The 19,006-nt window shown below is 43.7% G+C and overlaps 1 protein-coding gene and 1 long non-coding RNA gene across 5 annotated transcripts; one reads left to right on the top strand and one right to left on the bottom strand.

The window, feature by feature from the left end:
* Positions 1–594: 594 nt before the first annotated feature.
* Positions 595–9,776, bottom strand: LOC122760241. Its single transcript, XR_006358350.1, has 3 exons — positions 9,651–9,776; positions 9,350–9,549; positions 595–2,264 (listed from the first exon to the last, which is right to left on the bottom strand). It is a non-coding gene; the product is annotated as an uncharacterized LOC122760241 (long non-coding RNA).
* LOC122760240 (bcl-2-modifying factor-like) lies at positions 2,360–17,258 on the top strand. Of its 4 annotated transcripts, none has more exons than XM_044015324.1 (4): positions 2,360–2,700; positions 9,358–9,554; positions 10,097–10,302; positions 15,050–17,258. In XM_044015324.1, the coding sequence occupies exons 2-4, from the start codon at positions 9,383–9,385 to the stop codon at positions 15,179–15,181; spliced, it is 510 nt and encodes a 169-aa protein (XP_043871259.1). In that variant the 5' UTR covers positions 2,360–2,700; positions 9,358–9,382; the 3' UTR covers positions 15,182–17,258. The 4 variants fall into 4 exon arrangements, with proteins under 4 accessions (XP_043871259.1, XP_043871260.1, XP_043871257.1 ...); XM_044015325.1 differs by lacking the exon at positions 2,360–2,700 and adding an exon at positions 5,066–5,124; XM_044015322.1 differs by lacking the exon at positions 2,360–2,700 and adding an exon at positions 6,483–6,662.
* The last annotated feature ends 1,748 nt before the right edge of the window (positions 17,259–19,006 follow it).

Below are 19,006 nucleotides of genomic sequence, written 5' to 3'. Positions count from 1 at the left end.
TCCATCATCAATATCCCATAAGTGGAGCCCTGCATGTATACCGAGTGCCCGGCCTCGTCAAAGTCTCCCAGGCTGTTGTTGATGGTTCGTCCAGCCTGACCGACAGTGCTTTTGTTTTCTGTGGATTAGCCAATCTGACTTCATCGTGGTCCACAAGGGAGTTGGCGCAACGTTGCCCGGAGGTCACCACACTTACGTGACCCCTGCCCCCAAAGCCCAGACGTCCAGACTCAGTCTAGAGCTCACACGCACACACACACACACACACTCTCACGCAAAAGACACACATATACTGTATATACGTGCACATGCTAGACACACTCTGAGTATAAATGTTTAATGGAATGTACATTAAGCAGCGTCCGTGGGCTGATAACTGATGTTTCCCCACCACAGCTAATATTTCACGACGCCGTGTATCAGATCGGGATTGAACGATTGATTTTCTATCAGGCTGCTTTTCTTCGATGAATAATTCATCGTTATGGCTTGTGACACCTTCGGCATATACTGTTTCATGATTTTCATCACGAGGTTTAGTTTGGCGTCGGGAGAAATGACGTTTTAAAATGTTGAAAATTAAAATGAGCGCGATTGAAATGATAATTGATTTTTTTTTATATATCCGCGTGCAAGCGCTGTTGTTCCATTTCTGCATCTACGCCTGTGAGCAAATGTATGCATTTTTTTGTCGGACATGCCTCGGAGAGTTTGAGGGGGTTTGAGGGTTTGTGTATGTGCCTGTTGAATACTTTCTCTCTTGGCCTCCTGTCTGCGATGAGTAATGAGAGACGGCCGCGTCTGAGGTCACACACTGATTACTTGTCCCCACATGGGGTCAAATGACTCCTAAATGCTTTGTTTACACTTCTACAAGCAACACCGGGCTCTGAACCAAGTACGGAGGTCTCTCCAGACGCACAGAGACGGTTTATCGCTGATATGTCACGCATAGAGACGAGCGGAAAAATGTGACGTAATGACACGTAATTGTAATGTAATGGCACAACTGTCGAGGCTTGGCGACACTCATAAAGATTCACACAGCACTGGCACGGCCATTAGTTCAATAGTTCACTCACTGGAGGAGTGGAGGAGCCATGGATTGTGCCACCAAGCCTCTGGTTAAATAATGACACTCAAATTGTACATATTTGTATAATAAAAAAGAATCTCAAATCATAAATTGCTCCAAAAATTGGTAAAATGGTGTCGGCAGAAAGGACAAACTAAATGTAAATGTGTCGATTCACAGCTCAGGGAAAGAGAATACTGCATTTCTTGTTTGTTTAATAGCTCGTGCATCTTTCAGGGGCCTCTCCAGTTTCTCTCCAGTTTTTGTCCGTACCAGTGTTAAGTACAAATTGCACAGACAGGCTTCAGAGAGGAGCCGCTGAAGCACGTCAGATACAGTAACTCTCCAGTGGACTGCTAACGTTCACACTGTTTTCTGAACGCCTGCGTTATTAACACCTGCAGCCAAATCAAAAGAACACTTGACACTTGACGGCTATGAAAACTGTCTTGACTGCATGATAACTGAAGAGCATGAGTCACTATATTCTGTTTCACCCGCATGACAATAACAGGGACAGGTGCTTCTGAGCGGAGCAAAGTCATATTTGATGTCCGCCGACTTAACACCTAAAAGAAAAAAAGTGTGACATCATGGCGACTTTAAGCTGATAACCCAGCAACAAGCCAGTGGTTGTGAGGAGAAAGGATTAGCCTTTGTTTGCTTTGCTGCTCTTTGATCCAGAAAACAGAAGAAAAATAAAAGGAGCTGAAATGAAAAGGACCAACTTGCTGAGAAAGCACAGAATCAGGGGGGGGGACTAACTAGCATCAAAGAGGTTGAGTCACTTCAAGAGCACAACAGTCTTGTCTCAGAACACCCGTCGACAGGGATCCGCTCATGTGTTGCTTCTTTATTGTCTCCGCAGGTAGCGGTTTGTCTTTGATACGTTCTGTTTGTCTCTGCCATATCAGGTAAGGTCTCTGTCTCCTCTCAACATTGTTGGTGGATAATGACGTGTGATTAAATATGAATGCTAAGTGTTTGGTGGCTGCAGCCCAAAGCTGAAACCGGACCCCGCGGAGCCCACAGGCAGCATAATTAGTAACTGATGATAGAAGCCACTGATGCTGAGACTCCACCCGCCGCTCTGCCTGCCTCCTCGCTGGACCTCCATGCAGCAGCAAGTTGCCTTTGAGCCATCCTGATGCAGATGTTGTGCTCCTGCACGCGTCGAAAAGCCAGAGCACTGATTGTAATCAGAGAGAGAGAGAGAGAAAAAAAAAAAACAGCTTAATGATTAACTATGATTAAATATTAAGCCATTTGTCATTTTTATTTGATCTAGTTTTATTGTGTCCTCTGGGGATTTCCTCATGAAAGCATGACGATAATCCTGTCGAGAACAATATCAGCATTTCAAAGAGAAGAAGTACCAGTGTGACACCTTTAATGGTGGACGGGAAAAAAAGCCCTTTGTGCTCACTTCATTTGAAGTGATGTGTTTGCTCTTAGGATTGCCATAACCCTGGTGTGAGATTGATTTATTCACAGAGTGCGGCCTCCAAGTCTTGATCTTCTGCTTCTTTGCTGAAGCGGCTTTGGACACCGCGGCGTTGCATCACTTTGGTGGGAGAGACGGAGACACGCGTGTCCACAGCTGTTTGGACATGCCTTGCTTTAAGGTGCCGTGGCTTTAATGTGCTCAGCTGATTAAACGTGGTGCTTTTTTTTTTTGTGAAGGCTTCATAACTGGTCAGCTCTCCCCGCTGCAGATAGTACAATCTTATTCACAAGTGTTGCAAAGCAGCTTGACACACCAGTCAGTCTCATTAAGTGCAGCTCAGGGTCTTCCAGACAACTCCTGCCTATGAGTAGCTGTCGGGCAAAATTACTCAGAGAGTTTTGAAGACAGGCCTCTGCATTTTAATTGATTCGTCTCGCTTGGCATGAAAGCATTACCTGCTGTCAGTGGAGCGCAAGACTTCAATGCATCTCGGCTCTAATGTAAACTACAGTGTATCAGGCATGAGGATGGCAGTCGCCTGCAGAGACGATCAAGTGGGGGGTTGGTTCAGCGAAGGGTCAGTGTGTGTAGCGTACAGCAGCAGCGCCCTTAATGCAAGTCCTTAATGCAGTCGTCCTCGTTTCCCGCAGAGGAGGAAGAAATAAACACGTCTAAGCTGTAGATTCTGTCGGCTGAGTCAGTTGCCATGTTTTCCAAGGTTTGACAGTAACTCAGACAAGAACAAATCAATCCCAAACAAAGCTGACACAAATAAAACCGTTCTAATCCTTCTTTTACATGTCAAGAGCTGCTGGACAGTGTGAATTTCAATATCAATCAATGAAGTATCTATTTATCTATCTATCTATCTATCTATCTATCTATGTGTGAGTTGTGCAGTGGTCAGACAGGGGATTTATGATTACCAGACAGTCCTCACAGAGGTAGCTGTTTATGTCAGCGCTCTCCGTTACGCCACTCATATCAGGTGTCTTGTCTTCATAAAAAGCCTCGCCCCGTCACAATTTCTAAAAGAGTTCAAGCACAAAATGACGCCACTTGACCTCTCCTCACCCTGTGCATTATTCAAAATGTTATCACCTGAAAAGACCTGTAAGGAAAACGAAACAAGTACATCGGTGGGTGAGCATTTGTCCTCGTCTGGCTTACGCAGAATATGCATGACAATCGAGGGAAATGTCAAATACTGCATATATTCCATTTTTTATTATTGGACCAAATAGTAGAACCATTGCGTCCTCTTTCGGAAGGGCGACCTGGCCAAGAAAGGCAGCGGCACACGTCATAGTTAACATGGAGCATTTTTCCATTACTATGTTTAAACATACAGTATATACAGAGGCTATAAGAATGTGCAATATAGAGTGTCTTATATCCCTTTTTTTCAGCACAACCTAGGCAATCTGATGAAATAATTATTATTATTATAATAAAAAATATAATAATAATTTTTCACCAACTATATAAACACACCTGATCAAAAAGTCCTCAAAATGTTTAAAATCGGATTGAATTTGTGAAATTCTGGAGATACGTCGCAGTTCAAAGTTCACTTGGCTCGTTTTTATGAACAAAAAACAAAAGTCTATTTTATGACTTCTGCACAATTATTAGTTTAAGAAAAAAAAACAACAAAAAAAACCAACAGAAGACGACACAGGAGGTCTACATGAATCCCTACATGGATGCATGAATGGTCCAGACTGGTCCTGATGATGCTGTCCCCCCCCCACCACATACTTCCCCAGTTACAGTGATACGTGGGACAGCAATGACTGTGCAACTTCAGGCCTTTCTTACGCTGAAGTTGACTCCCTTGGTTATCGGGTCAGTGCTCCATGATATGATCTCTGCCACTGGGTCACTGAGCTGCACATGTCTCATGTCAGTGGCTTGTGGTTACGATGCAGTTGCCATGGAAGACGTCCAGTTGGAGCAAATGAAATCCCTCCATTCTGCATTCTGGTTTCCAGGCAGGATTCAAATGCTGAGAATGTTTTGGACAGAGTTGTGTCTGCGCGAGTGTGTGTGTGTGTGTGTGTGTGCTATTCGTCAACACATCCACATAGAGAATGAGATATCAAGAGAGAGAATGGGCTTTTGAGGTTACAGAGGAACTAGGGCATGTGATTGTGCAGCCATGTGCATGCTTGGTTGTGCGTACATGTGCACGCACACTTGTATAAAGGTGTGCGTATGTGTGTGTGCATGCATGCGTCTGCCTTTTTGATACAGTATAATCTATTTCTATTGTAACATAAACTGATGCCTGCCTTCTCTCTCAGGGTTCTCAGGCGTCAATGGGAACTTATTTATGAACCACTTGCTACCACAACGCAAACACTTTGCACTGACAATAATGGAGGCTGAGGGGAAAAAAAGGAAGCTGTAACTAATGCTCCCATACATCTTTGCCTCTTTTGTTGTTTACAGCGCTTGTCTGTGCATGAGGTGATCAGGTTGCCAATATAACAGTGAGTGATGAAACCAATCCCCCCCACCACCACCACCCCCTCCACAGTGCATCCCCTCCACTTGGATGTGGATGGGCCACAGGTGGGACGAGGTCCAATTCAGGCAGGTTAGTGTGAAGCAGAGAACCGTGACTTCTCACACAGCTCAGTGATGGGACATGATCACAGCTGAAGGACAGGGTGAGAGCGAGAGGAGTTGGGGGGCAGGGCGGTGCACTGTGGGAGAATGCAGGTCAGCTTAAGCTCCAGCTGTCCAAGGGCTGATTGATCAGAGATAGCCCCGAGGGGAGGGGGGGGGGGAGGGGGCAGGTCACCAACACCTGCACGGCCTTTCATAACAACAGGCCTGCATTGACATGGAAAACTGTCAAACTCAAAACTCATGTGCTCCTAGAAGGAGTAACTAACTGTACACGGCCATAAAAAGAATTGCTTTATTTTCATCTACAGCAGACATGATGAGAAACACCCTACATTTTCAATTATATATGTAATGTCAGCAATATTTGACATTTACTTATATATGCTCGATAAGTCAGTCTATAGAATCATCAGTCCTTGACATCATAAGTGTAAGTAAGGCTCAACTTTGAGTATAAAATGTTTTTGTGTGACACAAACAACCTGTATTCTCTGCCATACATATACAAATCGAGTATGGGGGAGGGCATGGGTCCGCAGGCTGTGAGTTTGAGATCCCTGTACTATGGTATGATACTTTGGCAATTGAATGTGAAAATATGATTAAATACACTTAATATGTGTCAGGTTATTGACATAGAAAGACAGGCAGGCAGAAATATAGATGGCTGGACAGATGGATGGTAGAAAAGAAAGTAAGAAAAAGAAAGAAAAGCTTTGTTGTGATTGTACAGAAATGCAATCAATACACCTGCAGTGCAGATAAACAGTTGTATTACTTGGTGCTGGTAGCCATTACATGCATCTGATATATACTGTAATCTGTTAATATCATAACATTGTAATAAATTGTAGCCAAAGACATGTTTAAAAAAAATGCAAATAATAATAAACACAGAAAATCATAGCTCATGGTGTCTAGTTGGCCGTTAGTATTCATGGTCATAGGCTAAAATACAACATACTTACATCTTTGTTCATATTCCCTATAGCTGTGTGTTTTCTTTTCACATCACTTTAGGTAGTAAAATCGTCAGTTGCGGCTATTTTCTGAGCCGCAGATGAGCACAGTAGTAGTGTAAGTGTGGTCTCGTGCTACGGGGAATTTCCCGTCCACGTGTCTGAATACGCGACAGAGAAGGCGGGATGAAAACAAACTCTATGATTGGTTGCCCACACTGAGGACACATCCCTCTTAAAGGGGACGCGTCGCTGCCTCGTTGAGACGCATGGCATTCTGCCGACAGAAAGCCCGGCTTCTTTAACGCGGCTGTATTTACTCATTTTCCTCGCCACGCCCCGTTGGCGGAGTCACTCTGGAGCTGACGTCGGCGAAATGAAATCGGCTCGCCGCAGTTTTCCTCATAGTATGGACGAAGCCACGAAGGTGACAGGAACTCAAAAAGCCGCCCTGTCAGCTCTCAGCTGGATATTAAACGCGACTTGTCCGACATTGTTTCACCATTTCTCTTATTCTGCCATAACAACGAGACCCGGCTCTGGGGTAAGCTCCACTGAAACACACTTTCACGCCAGCGGCTTCACACAAACACACACACGCGCGGACTATTTAATGTGAAGAGACACCGCGAACACGGAAAACAACTGCAATAACAACAGCAGCGGCTGAAAGAAACTTCCTTAAATGTTCGTTTCTGTACATGTGATAGTTTAATTTAGCGACACGTTTAAGCTTCGCGTGTAAAAGTGATGTTTGGTACAACTCGGACAGCAAACGACACCGGTTTAAAATTTACCGGCTCTCCCGATTTACAGCAGCGTCAGTCGGTGAATGGACTTCAGGTTTCTGTGCAGCGCTGCAACTCATCGATCACCAGTTAATCTGTTGATAATGGGCACTTTTACTTGTTTTATTCATTAAATGTCGATTAAATTTTTTTTTTTAAAATGACGACAGTCCTCAAATGACTTATTTGATCCCGTTTACTTTCACAGAGGATCAACATTCAACAAGCTGAAATGACACAAGTTGGTTTTATTGTAATAAATAATGAATTAACTGTTAAAAATAGCTGGGAAATTATTTAATAGTTGTTTATTAATCGATCGATTAATAAACAACTTGTAAATTGTGGTTCTACTGCTGTGATATGTGTGTCTGTCGTGTTTCCTGAAAAAATAACACGTGTATGATATGCGTGCAATGTAAACGTTTGTGTTGCACTGTTGTTTAGTGTGCAACTCTACTGTGGTGACATCATTTGTTCATGTGACCGGCCTTGTACGGTTAATAATGAGGACTTTGGATGGATGACTTTTTTTTTTTCTTCTTCGACAAGGTCACGTGTCACTGACTGTAGGTGTGGATGTGCACACAAAGTGAGATACAGTGGAAATGGTGCGATGTGATGAGACCGAATATGAACTGTGTCAATAACAGAGCCAACAGCTCACCCTCCCTCACCCCGCACCTCCCCCTCTCCCTCCTCCTTCCCTTTTGTCAGGGTTGTTGGGTTTGCAGCAGGGGGAGCCACTGTCTGACAAACACACAGCTCACACAGTGCACAGCAGAGCAGCAAATGTAGTAACCTTGTATATACAGAAGTTTTTTTTTTTTTTTAAGGAGCCTGCCGTGTTCTTACTCTGTGTTTGTCAAAACAAAGCATTAAGTGGTTTTACACACAGGGTTTATTGTGAACGCACACAGTATATATCGTGAGGTCTGGGCATGCTAGAGACAGGCCAATTTGCTTATGTTGGGTTAACAAAAAAAAAATAAAAACTGCTTCTCGGGGAGCTGGCACACTGACAGACCAGACCAGGGAGAGTGTCTCAGGATTTTCCTCAAAGACTGTCATTATGCCTTTGCCGTGGACCCTAATTTGGTCGTGTGGTAGTAGTATAACCCTGTATTACAACTCAATGGTGACTTGGGGGTTAGTTGCAAAGGCAACTTGGATTTCACCCGTATTTTGATAACTCGTTGACCTGCAATGTGACTCAGGGTTGAGTGGAGTGCATCCTTTAAATTTGAGCAGTTTCCAAGGGCTCCTTGGCATTCTGTGGTACTGTGGCAGAACTGATTTAATGAGTCATGTCAATGTATTTAGATTGTTATTGTTCTTGTGCTAAGGTTTACATTCTATGTGCAGTCCACATATGATATATGTACTTAGCACTGGTGTGTGCTGTGGTTTGTGGCAAAATACCCTATATATGTTGGTAGTTGTGGGAGATGTAGTTAAGGAGCAAGACTCCTGTTCACATAGCTGCTAAACACAGTTGAGATTGTACCTCTCAATTAGCCCAGTCCACTAAACCCTCTTTAACTGTGGCTCTGCTGAGTCTCCTGACCACAGCGAATTGTGTGGTTTCATCACTGAGATGAACAGAGCCATTTGTCAAATAAGCACTGAGGGGGTTTTTTTCACAAAGGAAGGCAGACCATTTGCCCATTCTCTCTTTACCAACTTGTCCATTGAGATTTTATTGATCTGAGGGAGTGCTCATTATGAACCAGACAGGTTGCCTGCAATGATAATGAATGCCATGCAGTAATGAATGTGTGTGAGATCATCTCATCAGGTCTGATGTAGACCTGTTCAAGGCTACCTTCATTAGTGAAGGAAGTGTTGGTGAAATCAGGTGAATAATAATGACAATCAAGCTATAACTGTACTCTGATTTGTATTGTGTCACAATGCTGGTGTGTTACTGATGAGTCTGCTCTGACAAATGTTTGTGTGCTACAGTAGGAGCATCTGAAAAGTTTGTGTTGCGCTAAGTGTTACAGTAGAGGTCGTAAATTAACCCCATTAGCCTCACACCAAGAGACAAGGGATAGGGTTAGAGGAAGCGTGCCACCAAAACAGCTCACACGCTTAGAAAAGCTTGACAAATGCTAATAGTGGAAAACACCTAGTTTGTAATAACAAAAAAAATGGTCAGGGAAGTGGGGGGTGGCCCCTTCTCAGAGGATAAATAGAGATGCTCCATTAACTGTTTTTCAGTGTTCTTCGGTGCTCTCTCTGCGTGTTTTATTTGTGAAGACAACTTGAAGACAACGGTCTCAACTCTTTGTTGTTTTTCCAGAGTAAGATTTTTGACTGCTCCAATACTTAGAAAAAGACTTCAACATTTCTCTGAAGTCCACCACGATATAAGCCTGGGATGTGTTTGATTTATGCACTGGCTACAAGACAATAATTCTGTCTTTCTCTGTACTGGTACCTTTTAAGGTTCCTCATCTCATAGTGCCCTCGCATGGACGATGAGGAGGATGAAGTCTTTGAGCCAGACCCCCACTGCTGGCGCACAACATTCAGGGAGATAAAGTGTGAAGACCGGGGCACACAAACACCTGGGCCTGCCCTGGCGCAGAACAACGGCATGCTGCCCTGTGGAGTCGCAGAGGAGCCCAGACCACTCTTCTACGGTAAGGACGAGGGTTTCAAACATGAAAATGAACTTTGAGTCGTGCGTGATAAACATGTTATAAAACTGAAGTGCAAAATTATGATGTGAGACTCACTGTGAGAAATGGGAAACAGTACTGCTGTGCTGATGTCACCTCTGGCGCCTGGGAGTCGAGATTGCAGCAGGTTTTATGGTCTGCATGGAGTGTACCCAGCTGCTTTGCCATTCAAAAGGCACCAGACTGGCACTGGGACTGAATGGACGTGACAAAGGTGCTCACCTGCACTAAGCAGCAACTGCACAGAGAAGTGATTATCAGAGACAACAAAGTTACAGTGGCACCATTTACACAGAAGCTCTGTAATGAGCTCACATCTGGGTCATGCAACACTGGTGTGTGGGTGAAACTCTCTAATGAGTTGAATATCTGTGTGTCTTTTGTGTCATAATCACATCAGAGAAAATACTGTACTGACACTGTCAGACATCAGTGCTGTAAATAGGTTGTTATACCATTCTCTTTCTTTCAGACTAATACATATTAGTCTTGACACTCTGCAGGCAACGCAGGCTTTCGATTGCACTTCCCAGCACACTTTGAGCTTTTCGGGGATCAGGAAGCGAGGAGGCGACAAGAACGCGAAGAAGAGCGAAACGGGATGGAGCAGCTTCCCCGGCAGCGGCCTGTGGTGCACAGTGTGGAGGCCGTCATTGGCCAGAAACTCCAGCTGATAGGAGACCAGTTTCACCGGGAACACCTGCAACTGGTGAGGAGGAATGATGCACCTCAGTGACTGTACAAACTCCAGACAGACACTTTGGCTTCTACTTTGATAGTCAAACTTGACTTACATATTACAAACTGTGACCTTTACCAAGTCGATAAATCATCCCGTTGCTACCATCGTCCACATGTATGCTGTGCCGTATCTGAGGTTTGCTGTTCTCAGCAGTGCACTGAAACCTCACTTACCTCTAGTGAAAGTTCATTAAATCTGTCACTTTCATCGTCCAAAACGCGCTTATTGTTTTGAATTTTTACCGGCGTTATGATTGGCTCATGCTGGTAATTCTTACCGCGATCAAGATAGAGGTGGGGGTGTGGAGGTCAAGAGGGTTCATGTGCAGTCCACGTATTAGCAAGACCATCAACACACTTGTTTGTATTCATTTTTGGATCTCCTGTTGATGTTATAAAGCTTTGTTTTGGTTGTTCTGTACACATGCTGAACTTAAAGCCGAGAGTCTCACGTCGCTCTCTCCCTAAAGCCAAAGACTTGGCAGAACCAGGATAGCCCTTCCCCTACCTCACCAATCTCAGGCTCCCCCTGCTTCCTCTTCCTGTTTATTTCTCTCTCTCTTTCTCTCACTTTTGTCCACTTTTCCCCCGTTTCCTTAGTGTGCTTTGGAGGATGCCTCAAACTAAACACCAGCACTGTGGTCAGGGTGACACTGTCCACTGAGTCAAATGTGCTGCGTAATGTCACTTCTGTGTGGGTGTGCCGTAAAAACTATGACACGCTCTTGCTTCATTTTGCTGAAGCATCAAAAATACACTTAAAGCCCTTGAGCTATTTTCTGCACATTGCAAATGTAATGTTGCTTAAGCGGTTTACAGCCAAAGATGCACGTTACTCTGCACGTGCGCGCTTCAACACACATGTCCATGCGTTACGGATGTGTACGGGGGAAAAAGCAGAAGCGGCGGGAGTAGGTAAACATGTTGTAACCCAAAGCTCTGCATGTGAGCCCCGGGGGAAGCAGCTGTGGTTCTTGGGAGTCAGCTCCTTTCTCTCTGCAAGCAGCAGCCACAGGAGACACCCAAATAAGAGGTCTGCGTAGTCATAAGCAGGGGAGGGGTGCTGCCCTAAATGATGGTTTAAGCCTGTATAGGAGGGAAGGAACCTCAAATGATCAAGTAACAACCAGCTCTGTTTGTCTAAAAACCTCTCTGCCCTGCACTGAATATAATTTCCCTTTTCAACCTCATCCCCTCAAGTGTCAGACAGTTTGATTTTCTCACGCGCTTATCAAAATTAACTTATTCATACTGCAGCATGACTCATGAATTGTGACCTGTCAGACAAATGCGTGCAACAGATGAGCAGACAGAGAGGTTTGCCGTGCAGTGTGTGTGTGTGTGTGTGTGTGTGTGTGTGTGTGTGTGTGTGCGTGTGTGTGCGCACGGCTGTGGGGATCTACTGACGCACGACAGAGGCAGACCTGGGTCAGGGGATGAGGAAGTGGCTTGGGCTCATTGTGCTGGTTGAGTAAACAGCGGCGAGGACAGTCAGAGTGAGAATGGCCTGTGACGTCACATCCTGAGTAAAATGGTATTCTGCTAGTGTGTGTGTGTGTGTGTTTTTACATAGCAGATGTCTTTTTTGGGTTTTTTTTTGGATGTGCATTCTCATCACGACTGGCACGATACACGATTCCTAAAAATGTAAACATTGTGTGCATGCATGTGTACGTGCTCATGCATGGATGCACCCATACTTGTTTTTCTGCCTTTTTTTTCCACTGTCTTTCACTTCTCACAATCACACGGTCTGTCAGTCGCTCAATAACAGCGTTACTGTTCGTCACTTCTCATTCCTGCCTGCCCCTGTCAATGGGGTGAACGCGGCGAGTCAGCGCAGACACTTGTCCATGAGCAATCCAAGTGCCTTTGACTGGCATCGTCTTGACGGATCTGCGAGCGACGTGGCTGTGAGTGTTCTCCATGGGAGCCCGCGGCCCCCTGGGCAAGAGTAGGGATTAGGTAGCGAAGGAGTGCTGGTGGATGCTGACAGATAAATTGCTCCTCAGTCAGAGAGGGCTAGAGGGGACTGTGAGGTCCCCAGAGGAACGGCTGACATTAGCCGGCCCCGCCATTTGAGACACGGCAATAATGACAGTCACAATGGAAGGAAGACTGCTTCAGCCTGCACAGGGCAAGAAGCAGTGTTGGGTTTCATCCCCATGTTTTTTTAAAGAGAGACGACTCCTGGTGCTTTTGATAGGAGGTGTTGAAAGCTGGGTTGAATATCGTGCGTGTGTGCGTGCGCGTGTGTGTGTGTGCAGCGCATGCATGCAGTTTTCTGCGGCTTTATCACTTCACTCTTCCAGTGAGGGCATGGCACTCTCTCCTTTCAGTACTTGTTGAATGAGGAGGAGTGGAGCTGCACTGGAAATAAAAACACACCGAGATGTATTTGCTTTTCATTTGTTGTCGCGTGATGATTTTTAATGATGGCGGTGTCAGTGTGTGCTGTTCTCTATCATCAAATACTACTGCTCTTTTGTTTGTATTTTTCCTTGACTCCTTGTCTCCTCCCTGACGTGACTAATCCACAGGTTCTTGCTATCGAGGCGGGCCTGTTTGCTCAGGAGATAAGACAGAGCTTCTGAGCAGCTGCTTTGACAGACGGCCCACATGGGACAATGATAAGGCTAGTGTTTGGGCTAGTGTCACACTGATGACACCTTGCATCTGGCTATACTCTAACCTCTGTATCGCGGGCTAAATTTAGAACATAGGTCCCCACTTTTGACAGTTGGTGGCATGAGTCATGACTAAGTTGCTGGTGCGCACCTCTTTCTGCCCGTCCCTCTCTTGTGTTTCCCTCTTGGCTCGATGGAGTGGAGGGCAAGAAGTCAGCGCCCCGTGAACGCTCTGTCTCTGTTTATAAAGATGAATTGCTTCTCGTGGAGCTTGTAGTAAACACACGAGCGCCGGGATGTGATAAATCCCTCGGCTGACTCACTTTTACCCCCGCACCCCCGCAGCTTTTACCGCCTCGTGTCAAAACTCAAATAAATATTATATAGATTGACGTGCAATTATCCGTACGTATAATTTCAACCCCCCCTAGCCTCTTAAGTCATTTAGTTTTAAATTAAAACCAAATTAAAGTCCAAGTTAACCAAGTTGAGGCACGCTGGCTGCCATCAGAGCTTAAGATGAATCCTCGTGGGCTCCTGCATATAAATATCGCCTGTGTTTATAGGAAAGAAGAATTTACGCTTTTTTTAAACGTCCTTGATAAAATAGCCCCGGGCAAGAGTTTTATCAATAACTACCAGTTTTTACCGTAGGTTTTTGCCATTTTTGAGTTCACTTGAGTTCAGTGTTGAAGGAGTAAGTGAGTAGTAAGAGCACATGCTGGTTGGATCCTGGCAAAGCTTACGCAACACCCTGTAATTTTCAGCGCGACTTGATAAGAGGCTTATCACAATGGCAGTTTCTTGGCTGCTAACTGGGTCAATGTTTGGACACCACCTCGATAATCTTGTAAATGTGGCCTATTTAATCTCCTGCCTGTAGATATTTGGGTTTTCGTAAACTTCATAAACATGTTGCCAAGAAAAAATAAAAGTAGGATTTTAATACCTTTTAAAAACCATCTCCTTATTTTAATGTGGTGCACATTATTTCTGGGACACATTTATAAATATTTACCAGAGGGAGTATCAAGATAATATAAATCATTTTAATTACAATTTAATTGCATTAAAACATAAATAACCGAGGCAATGATAAAGCAATGAGTACTGTCCACTGTTCTTACTTAGATAACATATCTAATAGTGATTTTTCTGAGATTTGCAATTGAGTTTTGCTGGATTGTGTATTTTTTTAAAGTCAAGCTTCAGTTAAATTTTCAGTGTGTTTTAGATTTTAAATAAGATGTCAGAGTGTTATCATATGAGATGCCATCAGGATATGAACTACTATACTTAAATGCAAGGATGATAACTTAATAATATGAACTGTTTCTAAGGTTTATGAATTCAATTTTTCGGTTAACCAGCAGCCATCGCAATTTGCTACTTTGAAAATAAATAATTATCCCTAATTACGACCAACAAATACCACACAATACTGTGGCTATTTCCTTTGATGGAGTGATATAAGGTCATAAAGTCATCATTTACAATCGTTATGTCCTGAAAGTAGAAAACGCTGGCCTGCAGACGAGCTGCTGGACCGTACCTGCCGTGTTTTCCACAAGCCCCCTGCCTCTCATCAAGAGCTCCTCTAATCCCATTTTGGCGCAGCTATCTTATCTCAGCTTCTCAATGGCAGCGATAGCATTATCCCTCTAATCACACTCAATCCATTTTGGCTCCCGGTCCCGAGAGAGTCTCCTCCTCCTGCTGCTCTCTGCCAGAAAGACGAGGGAGAAAACAGTGTGATCCGATGATGAAAATGTTGGGAGGCCTGTGCATAGATCCTGCTCACAAAGAGAAAGCTCTCTAATAAGCATTGTTGGTGACAGAAGAAGACTGTTGTGAAAATACGGGCTCCGTTCTGGTGTCTGGTTTTGCCTTACCCTCTTCTCATTTGACCCCTCACTGTTCTCGCTGTCAATCAGCGAACAACAGCCGACTTCACACCTCGACTTGCACTGAAAACCTAAACGAATGACTTTTTCAGGAGCTGTATCATGTGATTCTGTTATTTTTCTTTCTTTTTTTTACGATTGTGTTTCACTGACGTTTTTTTTTTTTTTTCATTTGTCATTTCAGTATCATCGAAACCAAAGGAACCGGGGGCCGCTGTGGTGGCGCCTGGCAGCGGCTCTGCTCAGCCTTGTGTTTGACAGGGGGCTCATTGCTGGAGGAGGAGGAGGAGGTGGAGGAGGAGTAAGACGGAGGTGAGGAGGTTTTCCTCTCACGTCCCTTTTCCTTCATCTCTGAGACGAACTGGACTCCTAATGGCACTGTCAAATCTAACACGGGTCTGTTTTTTTGGGGGGGGGGATAGAAAGGAGACAAAAAGGTCACCGCGGGACGGAGACGACCAACTTTTATAAAAAGTCGCAGGTTTTTTTTCTTTCCAAGAAGATGCCATGATGCTCTGAGATTCCTTCTACAGGACAATGTTCATATTTTCATACACGTGCGGTGTCGTCGTTTTGTACAGTACATTGTTCCAGTTCCATTTTTTTGCACTTCGACATGTATCCACCTTACATGACCTCCACAGACCCTGGGAATGATGCCTTATTCAAATGTGTCCTCTCCCTAGTATTGAGCAACGTTTGACATGCAAGACGAGATTGTTAGGAAGTGTTTTTATTTCTTTATTGAAGATTCCCAGGTGATCCGTCAAGTTGGTTTACTTCCTTTTCCAAAGAGGCAACTTCTCAGAACAAAGCATTTTGCACCCCCACCTCAACACAACTTATCTTTTGTGTTTGTTTTCTTTCTTTTTCTTTCATTTACTCCGGTATTGCATTACGTTTAAATACGGTCCCTCACTGAGGGAAAATGGGAAGTGTTTGCGCGTGAAGACGTCTGCACATCGGCAACTTTAATCTAAAAACATTCTAATTTGCTAAAATAGTTTTGAGGCAGGAGTTTCTCTGTCATGTGCTTAAACCATAACATCTTTTTTCTTTTTTTTTAATGGCGTGGAAAGTTTCTAGGCGGAGTGTAATTAACATCCCTCACTCGTCAAACAAGCCCGGTGACTGCCGCCGCCGACACAACAACACGTCAATCAGGCGTAAAGCAGGCACTGATGCTGTCATGACTGTTAAGAAAAGGACGTTTTTCAGTGGTGGGAGGTAATTAAGTACACCGTCTCAGGCACTCTACCCAGTTTTGAGGTATTTAATGCTGTTTAATTACAGAACTCCAAGGATTTGTGTTCATTTGACAGCTTTATTCATACTTGTTAGAGGTACCGGGTGTGAAATTTGGCAACATTTAGCCTTCAATGGTCCCAAATTATATAAAAGGTTCATTCTGAGGTAACAAAAAAACAACAATTCATACAAGGCAATCATTGTATACTTATAATACATTAGCTATAATTATTTTATGTTTAATTCTACGACTACTTGGATTTTCCTGCAGAATTATTGAGGATTCAGATTTAAAAAAGCGCCATAAAACACGTTAGAAGCACATGACACAGAAAGCTGTAATTGCCATGTTACGGTCATTTTGTATTTAGATTAAAGTCGTGGTGTGCCGTGTTTATCGTGCGCACAGGAAATGTTTGAAGGTCTAGCACTGTGCACTAAATTAGAACAGTAGAGTGAAGACTTATTTCTTATTCTAGTAAAGCGATGTGCTCTCCCTCCAGAAATAACAACAACAACAACAACAACAACAAAGCTATTACAGCCAAGTCTTATTCAATATTCATTTCTCCAGTCACTCATTTTTCACTCTGGCCTTAATTAGCCCGTAGTTTTAGATGTGTTCTTTATTTTTTTTTCTTCCATGTGATTGTTTTCAGACCTCCATGCCCTTGAAGTGGAGCTGTGGATCCACTGATTTTGCACTAGACTTAACACCCTTAACACAAGAGTTCAGATTGTCACTGGGCGAGAACCTCTCGTTTTCCACTTTCCACCAACATTTCACACTCGCATGTGTTTCAGGCTCCAGTGCCAGCACCACGTGCCTCGATTGAAAGGTTCCCCCTAAAACCGGGGTCGCTTTCCACCAACACAACTATAACAATAACAATAATAATAATTATAATAATAATCGATCTGTGAAACAGAAACGACTCCTCTCAGGCTATACCTTCATGGGGTTTTACATCATGTGATGTTCTGTCGGGTTATCTTGTATTTTTTTTTAAATTCCGTGTAACCACCACTGTCTCATCAGACAGACAGACAGACAGACAGACAGTCTCTGAAATTAATCAAAAGTGAAAAAAAGGCTGTAATTATTGTTGAAATATGAATATGTTTTAAGACACTGTTGAAGATGCTGTTTGTTTCCGTGTGTTTTTCATTGCTGAACCCAGGCCAATGTTTGGACCCAAGGAGCAGTACATATCAGGGGTCTGTAATTACGATGTGTCAAGTTTATCACTGCATAATTAGGGTTTCCTCTCATTTTCTTAAAGATATCTCAGGGACAGACTTTGTGGGCTACTGGTAACCTTGAGAATCTGTTACATGGTGAGAAGGCGAGCAGTGTTCTTCGTGCATTTATTTATGACCGAACCTCCCGAGGTTTTTCCATCCGCTCGTGTTTTTTTTTTTCCGTTTTTTCTTTATTCTTTTCACTTTTAACATTTCCTATTGAATTATTTCTCTGCACACACACATAAAGGGTACAGTCTGACTGAGGAGCGTGAGGCTGGCGGTGACAGGGGGGGCTACTGAGCGTGTAGAAAACAGGTGTGTGAGGTGCACTGAATGTGGTTGTGGTTGTAGTTTCCTGCGGATCCTGAACGCTGAGCCAGTCCCTGTAGTGCCCCGTCTCACCACTGGCTCTTGTCTTCCTCATTGTGCTGCTCCTTCATTACATGGGTATTGTTCATTGGCTCATTTAAGTTGTAATTTATTTTTTTTTCCCTTTCTTATTTATTGTTTGTATATTTGCCTTTTTTTCTACTCTATACACTCGTGTGTGCAATTACTTTTATTTTTTTCCTTAGTTTTTTGGTTTGCGTTCGTCTCTGTTGTGCCGCCTGACATGTGATTTAAACAAAGACTACGTATAAAAACGGGACACTATCTTCGAGTTGCGATTCGAACTGCTGTTGTGGAGCGATCATTTTTTTACCATCGGGCACCTGATGCACGATGCCAGCTGTCAATCATACAGTGTCCACTCACATCAAATCAATTTTCCCTTGATCTTAGAAAATTGACATCACATTCTACTAGAACAGACCCGTAACTAGTGATTAAGACTGTTATTGTCTCAGGAAAATGTTGACTGATGTTGATTTTCCATTGAAACTACTTCAGTCACACTTCCTGGGCTTTCGCTTATCAAACTTGAAGATTTTGTCCCTTTTTTTTAAACAGTCTATGCATATAAACCACAGAGTCTATATTTTTTTACGAGTATTACTCATCCCCTTGTAGGTTTGTAGTTGGGCTCTGTTGCCCTTTAAGCCTGCAGGGAAGTGGGGCTCTTAAATACTCTTAAAAAAAGAGATTGTGGGTGTAGTGTTTCACTTAATTGTTGTGATTTTCCAGGGACAGACCCATCCAGTTTTTCATTATCTCCCCCCGTCCGTCCACTTCCATCTGTCATCATGATCAGATTCACAGTATGTCATTTTCAAAATAAATTCTGTGACCTTTTCCCCTTCTAAATAATCAGTCTTGGGGATCTCCCGCTCCCCTCTGTTAACGACACGGATGCCTTCATTATTCCTCTCACGTGGCGGGGAGCGGGTGTTGTTGGTCGATGTGTTTCTATGATCTCGATCATTGTGTTGTAATCAACATGCACTGGAAAGTACTTTGTGTCTGTAGAGATCCCGCCGGGGTCCCTTATCTGTGTCACGTGTTTGTGTATAGTATACGCTCTGGATTTTTTTTTTTTTTACTTTTCTTGGGATTATCTTTGCCATGTGTCAGTTGTCTTTATGTGCGTTGACCAAGTGGGCACTGGAACGATGGTCTGTTTTGTTTGATCATTTTGGAAAGGGATACAAGCCACCACGGTGCCCTGTATTAGTTTTGTTGGAGTGAGGTTCCCAAACTGTACTCCTCA

The sequence above is a fragment of the Solea senegalensis genome, unplaced genomic scaffold, assembly GCF_019176455.1.
Source record: "Solea senegalensis isolate Sse05_10M unplaced genomic scaffold, IFAPA_SoseM_1 scf7180000013266, whole genome shotgun sequence".
Classification (NCBI taxonomy): Eukaryota; Metazoa; Chordata; class Actinopteri; order Pleuronectiformes; family Soleidae; genus Solea; species Solea senegalensis.
Note: the sequence above shows the minus strand (reverse complement) of the source record. Positions and strands in the feature narration are given on the sequence as shown.

Excerpts from the sequence above, each read along its gene's own strand:
- LOC122760240 (XM_044015324.1), top strand. The coding sequence starts at position 9,383 with ATGGACGATGAGGAGGATGAAGTCTTTGAGCCAGACCCCCACTGCTGG. Across the intron at positions 9,555-10,096 it reads GCCCAGACCACTCTTCTACG|GCAACGCAGGCTTTCGATTG; the intron begins GTAAGGACGAGG and ends GACACTCTGCAG. Across the intron at positions 10,303-15,049 it reads ACCGGGAACACCTGCAACTG|TATCATCGAAACCAAAGGAA; the intron begins GTGAGGAGGAAT and ends TTGTCATTTCAG.